The 26,387-nt window shown below is 42.6% G+C and overlaps 1 protein-coding gene across 1 annotated transcript in view; it reads right to left on the bottom strand.

Moving 5' to 3' along the window:
- Nucleotides 1-24,055: 24,055 nt before the first annotated feature.
- LOC108797242 (olfactory receptor 12D2-like) overlaps nucleotides 24,056-26,387 on the bottom strand; it is a 10,959-nt gene continuing 8,627 nt past the window's right edge. The window contains exon 2 of the mRNA XM_018568812.1: nucleotides 24,056-25,018. Coding sequence (XP_018424314.1) covers nucleotides 24,056-25,018 — 963 coding nt within the window. The remainder of the gene's footprint in view (nucleotides 25,019-26,387) is intronic.

Consider the following 26,387-nt stretch of genomic DNA (forward strand, 5'->3'; position numbering starts at 1 on the left):
CCAAATATATTATCCAATTATCCTTTGAAAGGGAATATATAGTTGTTTTTTTTGTTTACTTAGATGTACGGTATATGTAAAATAAATCTGCTTGATGTAAATAATCTCATAAGTGTGTAGTTTTCTACATGGACATGGTTTGCAATGCCACACAATGGTTATATTTTACTGCCCTCTAATACAATGCAAGTTGGATTGTCAGTGAAATTACTGAGAAAAATGACATTCCCTGTGCTGGTGACACACACAGTTGTAAAGCATATGTTAAATATAGTTGTTTTATCTTCCAATCTACCTGTCCAGGTAAATCTACAAATATCCACATTTAATAAAACAACAATATTGTAGAAGTAAAAAATGTTTAAAATATCAAAACCCATCAAATAATATGAAGTAAACGAGATAGAAATACAATATTAGAAATTACAATTATCGGTAGTTTGTAAGATGCTAGAGGGCATAATAAAGGATTATCTGGTAGAATTTGTTCAGGAAAACGGGATAGTTAATGACAATCAGCATGGGTTCAGGAAAGACCGTTCCTGCCTAACTAACTTGCTAACTTTTTATGAAGGTCTATCCCTGGAAATACTAGCTGCCTATCTTTTATGCTGCTACATGAGCTGACACTGTCCAGCAAAAACAAAATAAGAATACAGATCAGCAAAGTCAGTGATCTGCATATGCATACTTGTTCTGTGTTTTTTGCTTTAACGAAGAACTGTGGGCATTATAAAAAAATAACCCCTGCAGTGGTGTTGCCCCTGCACTGCAAGAGTAAAGTGCTGGGGTTTAAAATATAAAAGATATACTTACCCAATCCTTGTTCCTGCCTAGATGCTAGAATGTTCCCTGCAGCCTGTTCTTCCCCAGGCTTCAGCGTTCTAAGTACTGTTGACAAATCCTAACATCCAATACAAGTCTATTGACTTGCATTGCATGTGAGGACGCTGAGGGACAATGCACAACTGGAGTAGAGGGGGAGAGAGGTGAGCATATACCGCCATAATCCTGGGAAATAGTATAGGATGACAAGTCAGGGATTTACTGTGCTATCTATAACACACATAAAGTCTTACATTGTAAAGAATCGCAAAAAAGAATGAAAGATTTTTGTCAGATCCTAGAGAAAATATTAAGAATATGTAGCATGTAGAAGTGAATAAGCACGGGGAGGCCAATTTACTTAAAGAATTGAGAATTTTGCATTGAGAAAATTAAGTGGATATTGGCCATAATTATTCAACCCTGTGATTAGAAATTTGCTGGTAATTTTTTTAATCTGCACATGAATGGATATTCATAGTGAGTACAGTTACAATATATTAGGTGAGACATTTCTGCTCCTTTAGTAAATCAGAATAACTGTGTTAAAAAATAGAGAATTATTTACCATTTTTATGAAATATCGAGGTGCAATCACACATGATTTTTTTTCACAGAAAGCTCCATTTTATACCTGCTTCAAAACACACAGGAACACTTACTTTGGAGAACTAAAAATCCCCATTACAATTATATTTTTTTACATCTCCCCAGACACTATAGAATTCAATGGAGAATATCCTTTAAAGGTTAACACATTATCTGCATCTGCCCAGCTTGGAAATAATAAAACATTAAAGGAAGCAAACAAAACTATATGGCATTGCATGTTTTAACAGTCAGAAACATTGGGGCTGATTTATTACAGGAACAGAGAATGTCAATTTGCAAAGTGAATTTCACTTTTCCCTTAGTTAAAATATTAAAGGAAAAATATAAATGTATTTTTAGTGACTTCATATATTGAGGCATTATAGTGCTATTTTTGTGCTTTGACTTTCACAATTTTTAAAGGTCAACTCCGCCATATGTCTGTTATTGCATTAAATATAGAGATTTGTAGATTAGCCACTACATGCCTGTAACTGTCAGTCTAGCAATGACTCATGGGACTTGTAGTTTCCCAACAGCTGGAGGGCCAGAGTGTGCTAGAAGACCCCTGTGCTAGAAGGTGCTTTCAGAAGCTCAGTGTCTCACTTAAACTTGAACAGTTTCTGCAAGGAGTGTGTGATCCAACTATCCAAGGCCTTCTGGCCCCTTCCTGGGGAAGCCATGGAGGTTGGGGGGACTTCCTCTGGGAGCTCTCAGCCATGTCCGGAGCTCAGGAGCGAGATACCTGCAGATACAGGTGCCTGTGATTTGTCTGCCCCTGCTGAGGGTGAAGGAGCTGTGTCCATTCAAGAGAGAGTGGTGACCGGGATCAGGATTCTGAATAAAGAGAGAGATAAGCTCTATAAACCTAGAGCAGAGTATAAGCGGCTGAGGAAGCAGCTTGGTGGGCTTTACAGCCAGAAACAAGGCTCTTTGGATGCTGAGATCCAGCTGGTGAAAGGCCAAGTGGAGCTTCAGGCAGTGGCGTCACAAGGGGAGTGCGGCCCGCACCCGGGTGACACCATTGGAGGGGTGACACCAAAATGACTCACAGACATTCATGGAGAAGTTCCGTAATGGAAGGCACTTTGAGAGAATGGCTAAGATGGAGGTAAAGGAGACTCCAAGTTCCGATCCACTGCCTCCCCAGTGTGAGGTAAGCAGCGCAGCACCATTGTAGGACTCTGGCGGTATGCTGTGGGTGATCCAGGCAATGGAGTCTCCCATCCAGGAGGGTCAGCTGGTTTTTGGAGATGAGGATGTACCAGAAGATGTACCTGATAAGGTAAAGCCTGCCAGGCCTCAGTTAGTGACTAAGACTGCTTTCATGCCACTTAATAGTGAGGCCCACACTGACTGTATGGCGCCTTTGTGTGATAATATCTTGTCCAGCAGCACTGTGACTGGAAGTGCGCTGGTTAAGGAAATTGTTGTTTTGAAAAATGACATTTCTGAAGTGGGACTACAAGGTTCAGCTGAGCCCATTAACCTTTCAATTGCTGAGTTCAATTGTCCTGTCTGCCCTGCTACAGAAGGTGACTCTATAGTGCTGCCTCAGGTGGTGGTTGGTACTGCAGGCAGGAGTGAAACATCCACTGCAGCTGACAGAAGAGTTTAACCCTTCTGTGACTAATATTCCTGCTAGCAGTTCTGTAAAGGGAAAAAAATGTGTGCTTCGATAATAATGTGCAACCCCTTGTACCTGATTCTGTGTGGAGCATTGGCCCCAGGAAGCTTTCATTTGCACAGGTGGTAAGCTCTACACCTGCTAGTATCCTCAGGTGAGGGCTGCAGTCCAGGCAGCATTCTGCTTTCAAGCAGACACCCCCACCACAGACCGCTGCTTCAAATGCTCTGCGATCTGGTCCTGTGTCTCTGCCATCTGCTGGGGGTCAGAGATGCAATGTAGTACTCCTAAAATGGGAGGGTGGAGCTGTCTCCCCTCATAGGTGTCTGGTGGTGGATATGATCCTGGAGATGGGTTTCAGGGTTAATGACCTGTTTGCCTTCATTCATGTGGCTGGGAGCCATGAGTACACCATCAGCTTCACCAGACCGGAGGGTCTCGACTTGTTCTGGGAACGATATGAGGCTAAGTACAGGTTAAGACCGGAATGGAAAGGTCTGACACCGGTTTCTGTGTCGCAGCAGTCGACAGCTGAAAAAATTACCATCATCCTCAGCAATGAGGGTATTCCTGTTTGTGACCTGGAGGTCTGGTTAAGAAATTACGGGGAAGTACTGACTAAGCCAGGAAAAATCCTCAATGACCGTAACATGTGGACGGGGGTTTGGTCTGTAACAGTCAGGTTGGCCAGGGTTGGAAATGTTGTCCGACACTTACCCTCTTCGGCTTTCATAGGGTGGGATAGGATGGCTATTTTCTACCCTGGTCAGCCAAAGCTGTGTCATCGCCATGGGGAGAAGGGGCATTTTAGCTCCACCTGTCCAGCTTTAGTGTGTTCCGCGTGCTGGGCCCGAGGTCATGCGGCCAAAGACTGCACCGAGATTAGGTGCAACCTATGCTTGTGTCTTGGTCCCCCCTACAGCCAGTGTCCCGAGGCTTGGCACAATATGGAGAAGGAGGTGGTGGAGGAGCTGTGTAGGCTGGATCGGGTAGAGAGGGATGGTGCAGCATCCTACCCTGTGGTGATTGAGCCCCCTGGTCCAATTCAGGATCCTTCCCCAGCCTCAGTGCTCACCCCTCCTGTGTCTGTAAGTCCACCTCCTGTGTCTGTCTCCATGTCTCCCCAGCCTTCTGTATCTGCTTCTCCTGTGTCAGCCCCTTATAATTCCATGTCCCCTGAGACTGATCCCCCCTTGTGTCTGTCTCCACTGAGTCTGTTCCCTCAGATGGTAAGGAGGGTGCCCTTTCTTTGAGGGAGGGAAAAGGAGGTTGCCCGGTGGGGATGGCAGGAGGTAAGCGTGGTGGCTCTGCTTCCTCTGTAGAGACATCTTCTAAAAAATCTAAACAAGAAGAATAAAAAGAAAGAAATTGAGGTAATCCTTTCGGAGGCAGATCTCCAATATTTACAAGAGAGGAGGAAATTTGGGAAGCAGAGGTGGTGGTGGATGGCTCAGACGAAGCAGGGGGAGGAGGCTCCAGTGCTCATCTCAAATCGGTATAGTGCCATCTCTAGTGCTGATGTCTCCTCTTGTGAGACTTCTGAGTCAGAAATGGAGTGTTAGGAGGCCTCAAGGAAAAGGGAGGCTCCGGGTGATGAGCAGCAGACGGGAGCAAAGAAGCAATCCAACCAATAACCCAAATGGCAATTCCCTCAGTTGAAAGTGGCAACAATTAACGTCGCCAGCATTAAGTCAGTAAGTGCTCGTTCTATGGCCTTCTTTTTGTTCAGCTAATTAGATGCTGAAATTTTATTTTTGCAAGAGACTAGGCTCACCTCCTTGGCTGACATTCATATGGCCAAGAGAGTGTGGAGGTATGGTCCATCATACTGGTCTCTTGCAGTGGAGTGGCTGTGTTGTTTAAAACCGGCATGGTAACTGTCCGGCAGGTTATTGAGGTGGAGATTGAGAGATACATGGTCTTAGACGTCCTTGTGGGAGGGCAGGACCTGCACCTAATTAATGTTTATGGGCCGCAGACTAAGTGGGACAGGAAATGCCTTTTTACAAAGATCAAGCCATTTCTTTTTACATCCAGGTCTGTAGTCTTTGGAGACGACTTTAATACTGTGAATAGGCTCAAGGACCGGAGGGGCCTTAGGACAGGCTGGATTTGGATAGCGTTTTTTTTAACTAGCGTAGTCAGGGATGCTGGTCTTGTGGATGTGCACATTAAGCACCTCCCGGACAACATTGGGTTCACTTTTCATCGAGATAGTAGTCAGAGTAGGATAGATAGGTTTTTTTTTTAAGGAGAGCTCTGCTTTCTCACCCCCGTTGATGCAGGCAGTTGAGTTTTCTGATCACTGTATGCTGTCTGTGGTCTTGAATGCTTTAGACTCAGGAGGGGCAAGGGCATCTGAAGAATTATTTAGACTCTCCTCGAGGAAGAACATGTTAGACAATCCTTTGATTAATTTTTTTGGGCGCAGGTGACCATCCTGGACTTTTGTAGCAGTAAGGCTGAGTGGTGGGAGCTGATCAAAAAGAGGATTGCTGGATTCTTCAGGGGCCTAGCCAACAGAAAGCAGTTTGGTAGATATGTGGCCTACCAACGTCTGCGGAGGAAGCTGGACATTCTTGTCTCGAGGGGAGGAGATCCTGGGGCAATCTCTGAGGTGAAATTCCTTTTCAGGAAGTGTCGATATGACCGGCATGCCTCTTTGGTTCTGGAGAGGATTTATGGGAAGTACCACTCACCTGACCCTTACCAGAATTGGAAAAAACGGTGTAGCTGTTAAGACGGTCATTGGCCTGAAGTGTAGTACAGGCTCCTTGACAAAGTCCAGGTCAGGGATCCTAGAGGTCGTAAGGTCCTTTTACGCTGACCTTCTTGGGGGGAAAGTACTTGATCGGGATAGGATGGAAAGCTTTTTGGACTCTACACCAGGTCTATAGAGTGGAGATGTTCCCTTGGTGAATTTGACAGAGGAGATCACAGTTGACGAGGTGACAAGAGCAATTGAAAAGCTAGCTGTCAAAAAGTCACCCGGCCCTGATGGCTTGACGGCTGAGTTTTACAAAGCCTTTAAGTCTATCCTGGTCCCACATTTGGTGGAGGTTTTTAATAGTAGCCTTGCTGAGGGGGTGCTTCCCCCCTCCATGAGGAGCTCGCCTGTGATTCTTCTGTCAAAGCGTAAAGATCCTTTGATGATTGAGACTTGGCGCCTCATCAGACTTCTCAATGTGGATAGAAAGGTACTTGCAGAGATATTTTTTGGCGCTTATCCTGAGTAGCAGAATCTTTGCTTTCTCATCGGCAGCACTGTTCAGTCCAGGGTAGGAGCACCTTCAAAGCAGTTTTAGCTGTCCGGGAGGCCTTGCAGCGTTACAGGGTTGCAGGCTGGGGAAAGTATTTGCTGGCACTGGATCAGGCAAAGGCCTTTGATCATGTCAACCATGAGTGCCTGTGGTTGCTCCTTAGTAAGTAGGTCTGCCAGGTGGTTTTGTTAATTGGTTAAAAGTCTTGTACAATGAGACTGAAAGCTTCCCTCTTGTAAATGGTGGGGTTGGGTAGCCCTTCGAGGTTGGCTCTTGGGTGCGCCATGGTTGCCCGCTGAGTCCCCTGCTATATGTGTTTGCAATGGACCCTTTCATAAAGAGGCTAGAGAGCGACGCATTGTGTGGGGTACCAGTGGGGCTTCCGTGTGAGCCACCTTTGAGGGTTGTGGCCTATGCAGATAATGTGTCTGTGATTATCAATGGGACGAATGAAGCAGAGAAGGTGGTCTCTCTGATGTCACGGTACTCTGAAGCATCATGCTTAAGATACTTTGCATTTAATTTGGACCTGGCAATTATAGCCTTAAAAACTGGGAAGGCAGGCTGGAAATTGCCAATGCTAGGGTAGCCAATTGGAAAAGATGGAAATTATCTCTGAGGGAACGGGTTGACCTGATAAAGACTTACCTGATTCCAATCTTTTTGTATGTCAGCTTTGTCTGCATCTTGCCAGTGTCTCTCTATGCCAGGTGTGTTCTTCCAGATGTTGTGGGGGAACCAGGCTAAACCCCATCAAGAGAAATGTCACCTATCTGTCCAGGAGAGAGGGTGGCTTGGGTATGGTCAATCCGGCTCTTTTCTTTTCCCTGCTGTTTCTCAAGTTCAATATTGGTAATATGCTTCCAGCTGAACCTTCTGTATGGGCAGGCTTTTTAGATCTTGGTTTAGGCCTTTTCTGCGACTTTGGGAAGAAGGTGGCCATGTGAAGAATCTTAGGGGTCATCGTGATCAGCTCCCAGCTTATGTTGCGCCATGCCTGAAATTGTTGCGGCAGTGGCGATTGCTGGCTGAAGATCTTAAATCCGTTCCGAGGAAAGTCCTTATGAGCCGGATCTTGAGCGAAGTCTTTCATGACCCACTGGCCTTAAGGTATTATTATTATTACATAGTATTTATATAGCGCCAACAGTTTGTGCAGCGCTTTACAATGTAAGGAAGACATTACAATTACAATACAATTCAAGACAGGATGGTAAGGAGGGCCCTGCCCCTGAGGGCTTACAATCTGAAAGAGGAGGGGGGAAATGATACATAAGGAGGTATTGCCCAGGCCCAATTTTGAGGGAAGGGTTAAGATTGCTCAATATGGACAGGGTGCCACTTGAATTCAGGGATCTAGCCTGGATCTGCTTCCATGGGAAGCTCTATGTTGGGGACAATTTGAAACACTACAGTGAGGAGGAACGTGGTTGTCCTCTAGAGGAGTGTGCGGGTAAGGTGGAGACCATGGACCATTTTCTGCTTCATTGCCCTTTAAACATAGAGGTATATAAACAGGTGGGGCAGGCCCTCAGTGTTTCTTTCCTCTCTAGGCTGACTTATGCTGAGTGGGTGTATGGAGCATTCAATGCTGGAGGGTTTTTTTGTTTGGATACACTTTTTTTAGTTAGTCTAGTGGTCCATTATTTCAGGTCTGCATTCGGCATAAAATCCTTCCTGTTCAGGTGGTGGTGAGTGACATTCTGCATGCGGTGGGGAAGATTTGGGTGCTTGAGAGAGACAAGTGGAGGAAGGGGGCTTGGTTGAAGGCAGAGGGGGAATCAAGCCTCTCTGACCCATAGTAGTCTTCCTCTGGGTATGTTGCTGTCTGTCTCTTATCACCCTAGATTTTTACTATTTTGTTTTTGAAAAATGGATGTGTGCATAGGTGATGGGTTGTGCCTCTTAGGCCTTCTCTGCTGCTTCATATAAATAGTTTATGAAATTTGAGGTCAATGTGTTTGGTGAGGAGGCTTTACTGCCAGTGTATATATTTGTATATAACGTGGCTGTTTATGTTTATATTTTTATTTTTGTACAGTTGGTACTATGTTTTGTTTTTTACTTTTGTACAAAAAGTTGTTTGATTCTTTTAATAAAAGATCAGCAGCAGTGAGCAAGCGTGTTTCTGGTGTTGTGCATTCTTCCACATGGAAAGAGAGCCAGGGGCTGGAGTGAGCCAACTTCACCCAGAAGGCCATAATGGATCCGGGGCAGAACTCTGGGTAAGAGAGAGCTAAGACACAAAACAATGTGTCAGAACAGCTGACCCCGCAGGCTACCACTGAAGTTTTGATGACACCCCAAGTGGAGGAAGGTGGTGGTGAATTAATGTTCATCAAAGAGCCTGTGTGTGAGCAAAACTTCAAATTTGATCTGGACTTTTTGGAAGATGAAAGTGACAAGGTGCCTAAACCAGGCCTAGAATTAAGGAAAATGCTGTGTATGTGAAGAAAATACAGTGGATGGACTGTGGAAGAGAAACAGAGATGACATCAGTCAACATTGAAAAGAGCAATAAAAATGCCAGTATAATTGCCAGGACGTGTGAAGGATCCAGTACTTACCTTAGGAATGGCGGAGGTTGAGACAGCAAACAAAGGAAATGCTGGAGCCGCTGTCTGCACAAGAAGCAAGAGTTCTGTTGGATCTGTTTGTCCCACATTAGGATCAGCTGCAAATCCTGGTTCAGCTGTTGTCAGCTTCACCTGTGGCACAGAGCAGTCTGTGAGCAATATACCATCCGGGCCACAGGATGGGATCAGCTCTGCCTCTGCTGGTGCTGTGAGTGTGGGGCTGAGCAGTGGAAGATTGAAACACAGCATGGTCAGCAGTGTGAGGACTTTTCTGCAGACTGGTGAGAAGCAGACTGATTCAAACATACAGGGGAACTCTGCTAATAATGCTCCTGTTGTTTCTTATGCTGCAATAGTAAAAGGAGGTGCAAGAAAAGCTGCTAAAAAAATAATTTGCAATTAAAGTGAGGGGCAGTCTAAGGGAAGTTGTTGGGAATGTAATGAGTTTTCCATCTGGCTTTACTTCTCCATTTCCTTCCACCTTTAAGAGGAGGAATGTGGTGCAGCTGAGATGGGAAGGTGAAGGTTTCCCACCGGCTAGGAAAGTTGTTGCCAGCAAGATTTTGAACATGGGCTTTAGGGCTGAAGATATCTTTGCCCTGATTACACCTGTGGGTAGACAGGAATATGATGTCTCATTCTTAAAGCCTGAAACATTAAGACATCTTTGAGGACAGGTACGATCAGCGCTGCATGGGTCAGCCTGAGTGGGAGGGGTTAGCCCCAAAAATGGTATCTAGACAGACCCTGGTTAAGGTTGTCACAATTCTGGTAAGGAATGAGCCCATCCCACAGGCTGACCTCATTATGTGGCTGCACAGATATAGTAAGGTTTTGGGGCCGCTGGGGAAGATACAAGATTAATATGGCATCTAGACAGGGGGCTGGACTACTTGTATGAAGCTTAAGTTAGTGGACAATGTGGTTCAGCACCTCCCATCCTCTGCCTCTTTAGGCAGAGATCGGCTGGTGATGTTCTACCAGGAATTTGGCCTGGCTCGCTTTCCAGGGCAGGCTGTATGTGCGGGGAAACTTGAAGTGCCGCTCTGTGGATGACAGAGATTGTCCCAGAATGGAATATGGGGGCTGAGTCTAGTCCATGGACAACTTCTTGCTTCAGTGTATCTTTAACATACAGGTCTATCAAAAGGTGGGGTGGGCTCTGGGTATTCCTTTTCTCACCTACATGAGTTATGTAGAGTGGGTGTACGGGGCATATCAGAGTTGCCAGGGTTTTGATTTGGACACTCTTTTCTTAGGGTAGTGGTCCATTACTTCACTTGGAATGCACAGTGTCAGGTTTCCATCCGGCATAAAATCCTTCCTGTAGAGGTGGTGGTGCACAATATTCTCTGTGAGGTTGAGAAGATTCGGGGTCTTGAGAGAGATAGTTGTCAACGGGGGGTCTGGATGAAGGCATGGAGGAACATTGGGCCTTTGTAGTTGGCATTCTGTCTTTCTCTGGGTGTGTGACTTTTCTTATGTATTCTTCTTCACTCCCCTAGATTTTGATGGAACAGAACATTTTTGAAGAAAGGCTACATACATAGGTGTGAGGAAGGTTTCTTAGCCTGAGTACTGCCTAATGCTGTTTAGTATGATATTGATATTTTTTTTTCAATGTGAGTTTGGTCTGAAATCCTTTTAAGACCTCTGGATTATGTTGGCGTAATGTATTTATATGTTTTTCTTTCATTGGGTCTTGTAATTTTGTATAAAATTAATAAGCTGCGTGTTTGAAGATTTTCAGAATAAATAAAATGAGTTGCAGTGACTGGTGTTTATCAAGTAACAATACACATACCTCTAGTAGACAATATTTTCTTATCCAAGAGTTCAGCTCTCCCCACTCACATACACAGCCGTAAATTTAATTTCATAGATTGGCTCTATTAAGCAAACTGACTACACCTGTTAGTCCTCTCACCCTATATGGGACAACCAATACTTTCCTCTAGGGATAGCTTCTCAATTTGTACCTGGCAAACAAGTATCCCACTCCCCTTGGGAATTCATAGGTAAAGGCAATTTTCTTACCAAAACTAATCTCAAATTGAAAGGCCCTATTCCTTTTTAATCGTATATTCACCTAAAAGCTACATCATAAACCACAAGAGCAAAGAGAATTTCTTTTGCCCCTTCACCTCCTTGAGGATCTATGCACTCATACTGCATCTCATTTAGTGTTAAAACTGTGCACTCACCTAACTACCCCTTCAGTTGATAATACTACCATTTATTATCAGGCATGTTGGGAGATAGATCGGAATTGTCAATTCGATAATCAATGGGAAAATATATTCTGTCCCATAAATGTTCAATTAGCTCTACATTCTAAAAATCAACCTATAAATAATTTTTCATGTGAAGCAAAACACCTGAAAAACTACCTAACAGTTAATTTCCAATTTATCTCTGACCTGAGACCCAGATGAGCTGGTTTTACTTTCTTACCTGTTTTCTCTTACATAGGAAATCAAACCAAGACATTTATCTCTACAGCTGCCATTCCAGAATGCAAACTATGAACACTGTTGATTGCTGTGCTGCTCGACTGTTATTTTACTTCATGAAATGGATTATATGTGATAGTTTATGTGAAGTGTCTTGCAAAATAAAATGAAAAAAGAATATAAAGAACGTTGCATACTCTTCACATTTGACACCTAGTGAAAATATTGTTGCTGGTGTGGTGATATGTTTATCATGCTTGTAAGGTCACATATGCAAACACTGCAGTAAATATTGATGTTGCTTTTCACGTATGGCAGCCGCCTTTCCCTTAAGGCAAGGGCATCTGCCCCCAGGATTTAAACTATATACTCTGGCTGTGGATGTTACTATGGACCCACAGTATAAATGTAGCATAGGGCAGTGGAAGGTGAGAGCTGAAGAGGAATCCAGGAAAAACAGCAAAAGATCAGGGTCGACATCACACAAAGGAGTATCCAGTAATTGTAGCAAAAGTTCAGGGCAGGTAGCAGACTTGATCAGCCAGGAAACGCTGTCACAAGCACTGAGGCACAGGATGATGATGTTTAAATAGAGTGCCTCCATAGACACATGCCAATCCCAGATGGAACATGAGGCTGACACATTACTCCACAGCTGAGAAGCAAGACTGCGGCTCCAAATCACTGTGGCCAGATTCATTGGGGTTGATTTACTAACCTTATAAACACACCACGAACGTGTATACACCTCTGTAGTGTGTTCCCTCCCAGCATGATCTATGGGTGGAATCTAAACACCTTTGTAGTGTGTACACACCCAGCAGGTGTGTTGTGCAAAGCCCTGCCCTGAATTACAAGGTGATGTTGGGTAAATTAGCTCTATGTTGTGTTGCTTGCATTGATGAATGCAGGAATGTAAATGCATGAGCTAACCATTTTTGTCTAAACTGTGAAGCAGCATTATATATGCATCATGTGCATGATTTTTCCATATATGGCATTAGTGGAAATATGCTTTTAGAGACTTTTTGGTTGATAAATACGTTTTGCTGTGTGAAAATCACACGCACCTGGTGCGTGTGTGTGTTTAGGTTAGTAAATCACCCCCATTATCTCACAACTGAAGGCTAGAGCTGCAGCTAGACAATGCTGAATTACTTGCGTACAATATATGTAAAGTTCACTGCTACCATGGTTTTGCATTAAATCCCCGGGATTCACTGTAATCACAATTCGCTAACTTTTGCCCCAAAACTTATTTGCATATATTATTTGCATATATGATGGGAGCTCTGTTTTTTATAATATATTATTCTTCATAATTGTCAAGATTACAATACGCATAAAAAATCAGTATATGTAATCTAGTTATGTACATTTTCTGCTTCTGTGCTCCCTAAAAATTACCCCTAAGGTTTCCTAAAAAGTCTAATTTGGCCAGCTAGCTAGGGCCTACAAAGTATGGAAAATCAAAGTTTGTCCAACCAAAATTAAAACCTGAATTTGGGTTAAATTTGGCTTCAAATATTTATAACCTTTTTACAGCAATGCAGTTTACATATACCTAGCATTCTGTGAGTTAATTATACTTGAATTAATCCTGTTCACATACCAATAGACAGGTAAAACATTTTCAATGCATCTTCACAAGCCAGTTTTATAAGTGGTTAAATATCACAATAAAAATGACTGACCTGGTGTGTCTCGAAGAGAGAAGAGTGGAGCGGGCTACGTTGTTGTGGAGGTATCGGCGGTCAAGTCTCAAAGAAGAAACAAAGACATCTGAAGAAAAGCAGGAAAATGCTTTACCAAAACCAGAGCCTTCTGTACTTGTCCAAGAGAAATCAAAAGCTGGAGCCAGCGGTTGCCATTAAAGAGAAGCTGGAGCCAGGGCGATGATGCGCGGGCAGCTGCCAGAAGCCATCTTGCTCCCATTAAAGCAGCAATGAGAAATAAACAAAGCAGGAGGAGATCATGGAAGAGGCCGTAGTCTCAGAACAGCCCATGCAAGTGGAATCTGTTGTGTTTGATGCAGGCGTTTCCCAGATTGTGAGTCCTGCAAAGTTGCCTGGTAGCAAAGCGACTAGCTGGGAAATCGGCTTTTATGCCAACCTATTGCTTGGTGGTTTTCTTGCAAAGCATTTATTTGGAGCTTGTCTAGGCTTAAACGCCTTTTCCCAGATAACGGATACACCCAAATCAGCCAAAAAAGTCCAACCGAATTCTGATAATCCAGTTAGTGATGGTAAAGAGAGTGCAGATCATAGAGACATCCAGAAGTCTCCAAATCCTGCAAAATCCCGTGTGAGGAAAGCTCTGTTTGACACAAAAGAGGAAAGACCTCAAGGTGTCTGTAGTACAGCTTCCAAGGAAGTCTAGTGGATTGTCAGATTGAGGAAATTGTCCTCAATCTTTAACATCTACTTGAGAAGATTAACCCAAACCCTGCAGATATCCCCCTCTTCCCCAAAGAATGAAGTCCAGACTTTGTATTTATATCAGAATATGTATTTATGTTATATCAGAATATGTTATATCAGAATAAAGTCAATATGTAAACATTGTTAATACATTTTTAATTGCAATTAAACAGTTTCTATTAAAAAAAAAAAAGACTGACCTGCTTAACCTCCTTGGCGGTATTCCCGAGAGTAGCTCGGGGGTTACTTCTCCGTACCCTGAGCTACGCTCGGGAATACCGCATAGTATTTACTTACCTTGTCCCTAGAGCCACGCGGTGTCCTCCGGCCGGCATCTGTCTTCCGGGCTCCATCCCTTGCGAGCGTGCGCGTCGCACGGGGGCAGAACGGGAGATAAAAAAAAGAAGAAAACGAAAAAAAAAACAAATAGTGAAAAAAAATCCGAAAAAATAATCGAACAAAAAAAGAAACGAAAACAGAAGAATCATACCACCAGGGAGGTTAATACTACAGTAAGGCAACCTAATTGTAATAATTGTTTCTGATAATGAGTATAGGAACCCAATGAACCAGCAACTTATGGCCAACTAGCTACAAGCAGTTCTTGCCATGAGTAGGTGATATTGAAGAGGGTTACAAATGGCAACGTATCTGTCATAGGACATAGAACTGAGAAGTAGAGCCTCAGTGCTTCCCAAAAAATGATAGAAATGTAGCTGTGCAACACAACCAATTGTGGATATGCTTTTGTCTCCAATGAGTAAGCCAGATAGCATTTTAGCGACAGTAGTGGTAGAATAGAAGGCATCCAGGAAAGCGAGATTGCCAAGAAAAAAGTACATTGGCTTGTGAAGGGTGTGATCAATAATAATTAGGATAAAAATGCTGACATTACCTAATACTGCATATTGAACAGATAAAAAATAAGGAATGTAAGGAAGAGGAAAATCTGAAGCTCAGGGACATCAATAAGGCCTAAAAGGATGAATTCTTTATAGAGGTGTGATTTAACCTTTCCATTTGACAAGGATATAGAATATTTATACTTCACTCAAAATCTTTATATGATATGAATTCACTTTTGTGCTACCATGGAAGACGTTATTAATCTCCAGAGCTGGAACCATGGACTGAGAATCTCAGTTTGCAGGCTCTTTATGTATTAATTGGATGATATTATCTTGACACATACATTGTGTATACAACCATCATGTAGACAGACATGTGCATAATGCACAGTGAGAGACTGTATGGAGATTTCCAACATGGAAGATAGATTGTGCATTTGACTTTGGTTTCCCAAATATGTTTGTTTCAGTAGGCTCTGGTATATAAGATGAAATGTGTCATCCAAATCGAGAGGGGTCCCCATTGTACTATCTAGACAGGTTTCCTGGACGTTCATAGATTCTCAGACCGATGCCGACGGCCGCTACCTGCTCCTGAAAGGCCGGATCGGGCTCACTGTGGTCACCTTTGCGGCAATTTATGCCCCAAACTCCAACCAGGGGATTTTACTAGAAAACATTCAAGATAGGTTGCTGAACTATGCTGAAGGGGTTTTGATTCTCAGAGGTGATTTTAATCTCACCATGGATCCCTCCCTAGACTCGACTTCTGGATCTTCCCCCCTCTCTCCGATATTTTTATCGAGCTCAGCTTGTCGACGCCTGGCGTCAACAACACCCAAACATGAAGGACTACACATTCTGCTCTATGCCACATGATTCGTACTCTCGGATCGACATGTTCTTTGTGTCCCACCTGCACTTAGCGCTGATCACTGCCACGGACATTGGCACTATCACCTGGTCGGATCACGCCCCGGTTTTCTTGTGACTGGCCCTCTCTGACCTCCCTTCACACAAATCGTGGCAGTGGCGCCTTAACGACAGCCTCCTACAGGACCCGCTCATACTGTCAGATGTCACTAGGGAACTGTGCTCATACTTTGACCTTAGACGACATAGAGGATTGTGAGCCCGTTCTTCCCTGGGAAGCCCATAAAGTTTACATCAGGGGTGTTTTGATCAAACATGGCTCCAGGGTTAAACGTCAGAGAGATGCTAAACTTCTTGATCTCCTGCATACTCTTCATGGTCTGAAGCTTTAGCATAAATCGACCCGCTCTCAATTTATCTGGGCTAATCGCCATCCTCGCTTGAGCCATGCCCTCCTGACATTACCTAAAGGCTCAGGGGGCATAGCCCTCCCCGACCTACGGAAATACTATGCCGCTAGCCACCTGGTCCGGTTGGTTGACTGGTGCAGACATTCACCTACAAAACAATGGGTGCCTCTTGAAGAATCCATATCACCCTGTCTCCTGGCTAGAGCAGCATGGTGCCCCTCGAATATTCCCCCCTCACTTAAAGCTCACCCCCTGATTGGTACTACTGTTTCAGTATGTTCGAGAGCTTTTTCCAGATGGCGATTGATTGGTGAGGCTTCCCCGCTTTACCCAATTATGGGTAACCCTGCCTTTCCGCCAAGAGCCTTTTCAGGCCCTTTCCGTTCCCTGATTGCTAAGAAACTGTTTCAGGCCTCCCATTTTATACGGGACAGCGCGTGGCCCTCCGTGGCATCCCTTACTGCTCCTGATGGAGCTTTTGGTTTGGATCCATGGAAAGCCTACCAATTGAGACACTTCTTACTTACCTTACCACCAGCAGCGAGCTTTGGAACCGCACATACGTCTTTTGAACGACTCTGTGATTCCAGGGGTCCGACGAGGCATACTCTCTCAGCAATCTATGCTACTCCCTCTACACCACCATAGCCTGGAACACCGGCGTTCCTGACACAGTGGGAGCAGGAGCTCGGGATTACTTTCTCAGATGCCCAAAATCGAAACATTATTCATTTTGCCTTACACTCATCGATCTGCACTAAATATCAGGAGACGAAATATAAGATCCTTACGAGATGGTACCGAACACCGGCGCTCTTACACAGAATATATGGTGGAGTTGCCAACGTCTGCTGGAGATGTAACGCGGACGAGGGTACTCTACTTCATATTTTCTGGTCTTGCCCAAACTTAGCACAATTTTGGTCCACGGTTCGTGAAACTGTACGGGAATTTCCGGAAACGGATATACCGATGGACCCCACCATTTTCCTACTACATAACTTTCCTATGTCTAGGAAAGCTTATTCCACATCTGTGGTGTGTCACTTGCTGGATGCAGCTAAATCCTGCATCCCTAGTCTTTGGAAGAACCCCTCTCCCCCCACAATATCCATGTGGATACGCAGAGTGGAGGAGATTAGGGAAATGGAAGACCTAATTCTGTCATCTCAGGGCAGACAGGAGCGATATCGCAAGACTTTGTTTTACTAGTTGGAATACATGGATTCCTCTGAAGGCAGAGCCTTCTCTATTTGACCTTTCTCCAGTTGACACCAGTGGAGCCCACCCCAATCAGAAATGTGCCTCATGTTCCAATGACCTCTACTTCCTCTTACTTACAAGCTTGCCTATATTAACCATCTTCCTCCTCCCCCTCGCCCCCCCACCCCATTTTTTTTGTTTTTGCTTCCCTTCCTTACCCCTCTGTTTTAGTGTTGTTAGATGTCTTACCCCCTCCCCCAGACCTCGGAAACAGACCCCATGGTTTACCCACCTCTGCCTATCGAAACTGTTGCTTATCATACCCTGGGACCAATAGGATCTACACTACACTCACCCCTAATACCCTGATGTTGCATACTATATTATAACGTGAATGTCTGTTTTTTGGCTCATTAAGTGAATAATGTCATTGGATTTAGATATGCCTCTTACGTTTATCCCTATGTGTCCTCATTTACCGATTGTACATGTGGTCTGTGTATGCTGTAGAATGTTGTTTTAAAAATAAAGAATAAAAAAAAAAACAGACATTAACGTGACACTAAGCTCAGGAGTTAAATCTTAAAAATGCATTCAAGTACCCAAATTATTAATAAAAATGTTGCTTATTTGTGTATCACTCGGCTGTAGATCCTCAAATCATCTCTCAATTGGTGCTGACACTGTCCTTCCTTCTACTTTTGTTTCTCATGGTCCCTGTGTGTGTTGTAAAGTAAAGCCGCCACTCCAAGCTCGCTTCAGAGAGAACTACACTCTCACTGCAAATTAGTAAACTAAAAGTGAGATTGTAGTCCATCATGGAAGTCAGCTTGGAGTGGTTTCTACTTTACAACACACACAGGGACCATGGGGAAGAGAAGTAGCCACACTCCAGAATGAAGGACAGTGTCAGCATACATTCAGAGATGATTTGAGGATCTACAGCTGAGTAATGCTCCAATAAGCTACACTTTTGTTAATAGTTAAGGTGCTTGAATGTATTTTTAAGATTTAATCCTGAGTTTTGTGTCACTTTCACACAGCTGCGTAGTGATTAATAAACCATTACAAGACCACAAAAAAACAAAAAATAAATACATTGCAGCTAACCAGTTTTAAAATGTGGTGGGTGCATTAGTTATCAGTTTTTGTTTTTTAAGGCTACGTTTTCTGCAAGTACAGAAAAATAAGGGTCCATTTATCATGTTTAATTAAAGTAATGGATGAGTAACCATAATGCCCAGAAACACATGTTACATGCATTAGTGCAATGCAGTGCCTTTCATTCTCAATGAAGTTCATGTACCATTTCTAGTAGCCCATAACAATACTTGTTAGTGCATTGCAACACAGTGCAATGGTTGGCAATGCACTAACATGTATTGCTGTGCAGTGTGCTACCAGAAATGGTACACACATCTATTTTGGTGTGTTTTGGTGCATTAGGCAGCCCAGTCAAATTAATGGGCTGCCTCTACACAAAGCACATGCACTTGAGGCATACACACACCGCAATTGGTCTCAATGTGCCCTCACTGTTTATTTTGCCAGAATTCCAATTCCGTTAATTTTCTGTGCACTGAAAACATATTAAACCATCTCATCAGTTTCCCAGCTGACTCCTGTGAATAGAGATGAGGAGTGGAGGATAGGTTAGTGGTCCAAATCCAGAGACCAGCTTAATAAAAACAATAGACTAATTTTTAGATACAGTTGAGTCTGTTGTAAACCTCTATAAACAGGCACTTAGACTGGGAGAATGAGAGGCAAAATTGGGAGCCAATCTAGAGTGCTGCATGCAACTTTGCTGACAAGAAACATGTCGACAGGAGGAGAGTGGTTAGATAAATTACTTTGTCAGTCTGCTGCAGTTATTTCACTTTCAAAAGGCTGAAAAAAGGACACCACTGTATTCCTTTGACACTTTTTTAACTGTAGCTGAGAAAGTAGTTGCCTGCCTGGCTGTTCTGTGTCGCAGGACAGTGTTGAATTACAGATACAGTTATATGAAAAAGTAAGTATGCCCTATGGAAATGGTTGACTGTTTCAGCAGGTTTGAATTGATAAACATTAGATCTTCATGCAAACAGTTCCTAGGGATAAGATTATATACTTAAGCAAATAAGACATAAAATTGACATGGTATATTCATTGCCATAATTCAAATGAATGAAAATGAAGATTTGTCACGTGAAAAAAATTAGTTAGTTGGTTGCCTCAGGGTCATCTATGGATTCTTTGCCATATTAAAATTGACTTGATTAAAATGTGAAGCCAGTATTCCAAAAGTTGAAGATGCACTGGAAATTAGTTTTTAACATGATAATGATCCAAAACACAATAGCACATTTGCAAAGTACAGCTTAAAAAGAAAAATGGAGGGTTATGGACTGGCCTAGTTAATGTTCTTATTTGAATCCCATCGCAATGTTGTTAAGATTTTGAAATAGGTAGTTAATGCAACGAAACCCATAAACATTTTACAAATGAAGGAATTTTGCATGGAGAAGTGGACAAAAATATCACAAAGTCAATGTTAGGGACTGATGGGCAATTATGCAAAAGCCCGTAAAAAGCAATTTCTGCAAAAGGGGGCAATACCGGCTTCTGAGGCCACTTTTTATCTTTTTTAAATAAATGATCAAAAAGGCCAATTCTTTGTTTTTTTTAAAAGAACATTACCTTTATCTGTTGGCACTGTTTCTTTGTCTGTTCACAAATGTTGAAAAAGTCAACAATTTCCACGGAATATACTTCCTTTTTACAGGGCTGTATTTTGGCAGATAGAAGTACAAAATTACCACAAAAGAAACAAAAGTACATAATTACCACAAAGGAAAGGATTTACTTCTACTGTGCTTTCCCAAAGCTGTGCGGGGATGCTGTGCACAGCTTCATTTGTTGTCCAGATTTGAGTCCAATTTTTAAAATCAGTTTTCTCCATTTTCATAGTCAAGGGTTTGTCAGACACAGAGCATGCAGATTTGGACACTGGGGGACATGCACTAATGCAAAAACATTTTAACAAACTTTGTTCAGCGAGGAGCCGCCCTTTTAATAATGCTTAAAGTGAAACATAAATAATTCTAATGGGGCATGCATCTATACCTGTACAGATGTGCAAGTTTGGGTTGCATTGTAGTCACGTGTAGATGCATTCTATCATTGAGTTTTACAGGCGTCTACATGCACCATCTGTCCCTCATGTGTGCAGGTTTGGCACAGATCTGTACGTTGTATGGCTGTGCATGTCCATGTGAATGAGTCCTAAATGTTTGGGGAATGCCCTAAACCTGCTTATGAAGTGGTGAAGTAGTAGTAATAAAGTTGTACACCTTTTGTAATGTTCACAAACAAGAGAAAGTTTGTGAGAAATTTGAGAAAAAAATACAATTTGCTGGTAAATTCCATTTCCCTGCATGTTTGGCGTTTCTTTTGTAAAAGATGGTATAATGACCCCCCAAAATCAAACAAAAGGAGTAGAGAGATGGTTACTGCTCTGGGGGACATGTTCTAATGCCAAAAAAATCTGTTGAACAGGGAGCAGCTCTTCTAATAATCTTTAAAGTGAAACATTAAATATGCAAAATTCCTCAAAATTACACAATTTGGGGGAGGCCCTAAACCTGCATGTGGAGGGGTGAATCTGTAGGATGTACTGCAACAAAACGGAAATTTTGTGAATGAAAAAAATGCCATTTGCCTTAACTATACTAAGCAACATACCCTAAACATGGGGAGGGTTTCTTGCCAAGGCACATGGCAAAGCATATTGTCCCCATGTTGGTGAGGACAAGGGCCTCTTTCCCACATATGGTCCCCAAGAGGATGTGGGTATCTGCAGTGGGGAGCTTATTGGAATCTGGATGCCCCCAGCACGGGGACAGACATATTCCCCGCAAGCTTTTTCTTATGTTTGCCTGAGACACCTTCTAAGGGAGATCACTCAACTCAACCGATGTGAGTATCAGTTTTTACACCAATCTGTTAACAGATTTTTGTCTGTACTCTGATAAAACTACACATCTGTTTTCTCCATTTTTTTCTTTCTTCTATTACCCTGTTTTGGAAAAATGTACTTTCCTAGTTAACTCATATCAATCTGTATTTCTTTTTTTAAATTGCTGTAAAAATAATTTTTTTCAATTTGTAACCATAAAGTGATAAAGCAGATACACAGATAAAATGCATTTGTGAATGTTGTTACAGTATGTTAAGACAGGATGACTGACACAAATGCATATTACAAATAATCAATAGACATGTGCGATTCGTTTCGTTCCGAATCGAAATTCGGATGAATTTTCGTAAATTCGGACATTCGGATGTATCCGAATTCCGAATTACAGACATAACGAATGCAAACGAATCCGAATTTCCATTTCCGAAATTCGGTAGCGTTCGCACGAACGTTCGTTTCGTTTTCTGTTCTTATTCGTTTCTTATTCGTTTCGTCCGTTGAAGCAAAGTGACATTAGAGAAGGAGAAAAATATTTTTTCCCCTTCAAATGTCACTTTTGCTGCAAACGAACGAAACGAATAAGAAACGAATAAGAACAGAAAACGAAACGAACGTTCGTACTAACGCTACCGAATTTCGTCCGAATCCGAATTCCGAATCCGAATTGACTTTCACACCCGAATCCCGAAAAACGAAATAACACAAATCCGAATTTAAAACGAAACGAAACAAATTTTTTGGCAGTGCACATGTCTAATAATCAATACTTACTTCTTTTTTTAGTAAGACGACACAGATCTCTCTGTGAGATGAAAAGCTTAGGTAATAAAAAAGCCACCATAATGATAAATGTAAACTACAATCTAACATATCAGCTATCTTCTTTATAGGAAGGTTTTATAGTTTTCTATACCTATATCTATATCTATACCTATACCTTCAGAATACATTTGTCTCATAGCTCCCAGGGGAATTAAAGCAGTCAGTGTAATGGAAGCTAGTACCATAGGAAGAAAATTTTATATGAATTATGAGTACAGTTAAAGTCCAAGCCAGTGGACAATGACTTAGGGGTCTATTCACAAAGCTGCCGAGGGCAGCCGAGTGAATGACCGATCAGAAGTGAAGTGAGCCGAACACTGTTCGGCTATTCACTTCAGGCTGGTATGGCTGATTTCAGCCGTACATCGGCTGAAATCAGCCGTACATCGGCTTGCTTCGCGTGGCTTCGGATCAGCCGAACATGCTCAGCATGTTCGGCTGACCCGAAGTGCAGAAGGAGTTCGACTCAGCCGATCCAACATCTGGATCGGTTGAGCCGAACCTCCGGCAGGCTTCACACTGCTGTTCGGGCTATTCTGAAAGATCCCGAACAGCAGTGAGAGAATAGCCGAATGCCGCCGAGCGGCATTTGGCTCGGCTGTTCTGCTCGGAATAGAACCTTTCAAGAAGACATTATATGATGGAATAAAACCATTTATTTATGTGGAAAAGTACATACAGAAATGTTCTCTAAACAGGAGAGTCAACTGTTATCACACCCATGGTGGTAGAATAGTGGAGTTATAACATGCTAGACCTGATTTTGCTGATTTTGATGCCACATAGAGGACACAAAAATAAAGAGATTTCGTTAGACAACTGCAGAAGGCATTTTCTTCTTCTTACTTGAGACACCTTGTGCCTCAACTGAGGAGGTTTACGTGCACCTAGCATAATTCCCACCTGCTCCCTGTCAACTCGCTTGTTTACAGTGCTTTCACCTTTAATTATCTCTACACCAATACAGGATTGTATAATGTCATGTAATTTTTTATTTACGTTTTCTAAAGTAAAAAAACAAAACATTTTGGGTTTTTCATAACTCTTTGTATGTTACTGTTTGGTTGGTTTTGCTTTTCAGGTGGTAATGTATAGGGATAAAAACTTGATTTCACTTTGATTTAGTATTCAACAAATGCAATATAACTATATGGGTGATATGTGGGACATTTTAAAAACGATGGCATCACTAGGCTTCAAGGTTTTTACACCTTCTGTAGTGCATCTCCAGTTTGTCATGGATAGCACAACACTAGATCATGAATTTATCAGCGCTTGACTAGTGCCTCTGCTGTGCAAACAGGAAATCACCTTTCTCTCACTGGATGTTTGTGGTTGGAACTTCCAACTCCCAAAACTAAGGTTGCTACATCTGGTTGACCAAGATTCTTAGGACCTGTGGCATATGCAGTGGTCTTGCTTAACTCTACACTTTTAACCTCTCTGTAGCTTTTGTCTACCGCCTTTCACTACTGAAGTATTCACATTACCTTTAGACCAGCCATTCTTTTTTGGTGAGTAAGCAATAACTAATGTCTACACAACTGTAGCTAATTTTCAAACTTTCATTACTGAACGTCCTTGACCCAACTCTACAGAGAAGGCCTGCCTGATGTCTTCTGGGGAAGTACAGCCAACTCTTCTATACTTCCCTGTGCTAGTGGAAACCCAGACACCAGCTACATTTTCAGGTCAGGCACAAAAGTCAGGTACTTTTTTTTGGATAGACTCAGAACACCACTTTCCCACTCTATGTCTCAAAGATACTATATATGTGCACATACACAGGGCCGGATTTACTCCCCCTGCCACCCCAAGGCCAGGTTCCACAATACGCCACCCCCCCCAGCCACCCCTCTGCGCTCTGCCGCCCCGAGGCCGGGCCTCGGTGGCCTTGTGGGAAATCCGGGCCTGCTCATACAGACAAACATTCTCAATATAGCATAGTGAAAGTGCAGTGCTCTATTGTACCAATCACAGAGAGGACAGGTCAACCAAGAAACTTCTTAAGTGAGATTCCCACCATCACCTTAAGGACCCTGTTATAAAAGGAATTTAATATGTATTACATTTTCTGTTTTACCCTGCACTGCAGGACTTACAGACTTACTTGCAGAGATGCACCTTGAGACAGTCAGACTCTACTGTATTGCACAATGTTTGTTTGTCTTTTTTATAAATGAGCATTACTTTTTTATTTTTATATGTTTGAAAGTGTAACCATCATAAAACAACTTCCTGAATGCTCTTTTTACCTCTTTATTTCGTAGAGCATAGACCAGAGGATTTAATGCAGGAGTGATGACTGTAAAGAGAATTGCACTCATTCTGTCCTGTTCAAGCGAATCTTTAGTAGCTGGTCTCAAGTAGGTGCAGAATGCTGTTCCATAGTATAAAAGGACAACAGTGAGGTGAGAAGTGCAGGTAGATAAGGCTTTATGTCTGCCTTGACTAGACTGGATATTCTGAAGATGGGTTGCAATAAAGATATATGATATAACAATTAAAATAAAAGTACCAAGTGCCACAGTTCCAGTGACTATAGATACCAGACTTTCATTGATATGAGTGTCTGTGCAGGCCAACTTCAATAGAGGCTTGATATCACAGTAAAAGGCAGTGACCTTGTTGGCACTGCAAAATGGCAATCTAAAAGTCAGTATTGTCTGTGTTAATGAGTACAAGAAACCAATGAGCCAGGAAGTGAAAGATAACTGAATGCATGCTTCCTTTGACATAAGAACATGGTACCGTAATGGGTTACAAATGGCAATGTATCTGTCATAAGACATTGACATAAGAAGCATGGCCTCGGTGCTGCCCAAGAAATGGAATACATGAAGTTGGGCCATGCAGCCATGAAAAGATATCCTTTTATCTTCCATAATTAAGCCTGATAACAACTTTGGGACAGTTGTTGTGGAGTAAAAGAAGTCCAAGAAGGAAAGATTGCCCAGGAGGAAGTACATGGGGGTGTGAAGGCCATGATCAATAAGCACTACTGCTACAATACTTAAGTTCCCAAGAAAACATAAGAGATAGAACATAAGAAACGTAATAAAAAACAATATCTTCAGTTGAGGCAAGCTGGTGATTCCTAGAAGTATAAACTCTGTGACAAATGTCTGATTCAGCTCTTCCACTGCTTTCTGAAAGTTAAATGCATGTAAGTTGTTAATGAAAGTTTATATTTACAAATCACTTTAATTAAAATTCACAGATATGTACAATTACAAAAACACATAAGTTCTCCATACCACATTTTACACTGTTAAAGCCCAATTCAAACTTTAATTTGTATCACTGTAATGCAAACGGGCTGCATTATCCATAAAGTATGTATCAGTGTTTTTTTTAAATGTAGTAATTTATGTAGTAGTGTGCTGAAGCCTTTGTTAAAATTCATTAATGTGACAGTAAACTCAGGAGTAAAAAGACAACTATGAGCCAACCATTTGGCTATAGTTGTCTTCAGGGTCACAGGAGAACATATACTAATGTCCTCCAGGGACCAAAAACTCAGTGGATATGCTTAGAGTGCAGAGCAGCGCCGCAGCTGGGACGGATCCTAAAAATAATGTTGAGATCCGCCCTGCTGGCTGATTGACAGCTAACTCTGCCTCTCTAGAAAAAGAGCCAGCTGTGCCCGCCCCTCCTGACAGTCAACACTCTCTGCAGGGAGAGGATCGAGAAGTCAGTGATTGGCGGTATGTATTTGCTGACTTCTTCATCAATAGAGCCAACCTGTGACAGCCTTAGACTCACAGATTGGCATTGAATTATGGGGATGTGTTTTTCACTCACACCACATTTCTCATTTAAATCTTAAAAATGTATTCAAGTTCCTTAGTTATTCACAACAATGTAGTTTATTTGGGTATCACTTGTCTGTATATCCTCAAATCATCTCTAATGGTGCTGACATTGTCCTTTCTGGTCCCTATATGTTGTAAAGTAACCACCGCTCCAAGCTTGCTCCTGTGATGGACTACAATCTCAATACAAATTAGTAAACTAAACACGAGATTGTAGTCCATCACAGGACTGAGCTTGAGGTTGTGGCTACTTTACAACACACTCAGGAACCATAGGGAACAAAAGTATCCACCGTCCAGAAGGGAAAACAGTGTCAGCACAAATTCAGAGTTATTTGGAGGATCTACAGCAGGGGTACCCACAATTTTTCGTCTGGAGATCTACTTTTTAAATGACGAGCTCAATGAGATCTACCAACAAAAAAACACCTGCATTCAGGGACGGGGGCGTGACGGTGCATTGAAGTCAATGGCACCGCAGGCGGGCACTTCGCCCACAGTGTGCTCGCCTGCACCTGGAACCCAGGCACGTTAGTGCCTGCGTTCCAGTCCAGTGCGATCCGCAGAAATGCTGCGAGCAATGTGCCTGCCCCTTTCCATTTGCGGCGTCTAACACATTCAGCCGGGAGCCACATGAGCACCACGGGAGCATAGGCGTAGCCAGCTCCTTTTGCGCTCCAGGGCAAGAAAAAAATGCCGTTTT

Source organism: Nanorana parkeri, unplaced genomic scaffold (assembly GCF_000935625.1).
Source record: "Nanorana parkeri isolate BGI_ZX_2015 unplaced genomic scaffold, ASM93562v1 scaffold1249, whole genome shotgun sequence".
Taxonomy (NCBI): domain Eukaryota; kingdom Metazoa; phylum Chordata; class Amphibia; order Anura; family Dicroglossidae; genus Nanorana; species Nanorana parkeri.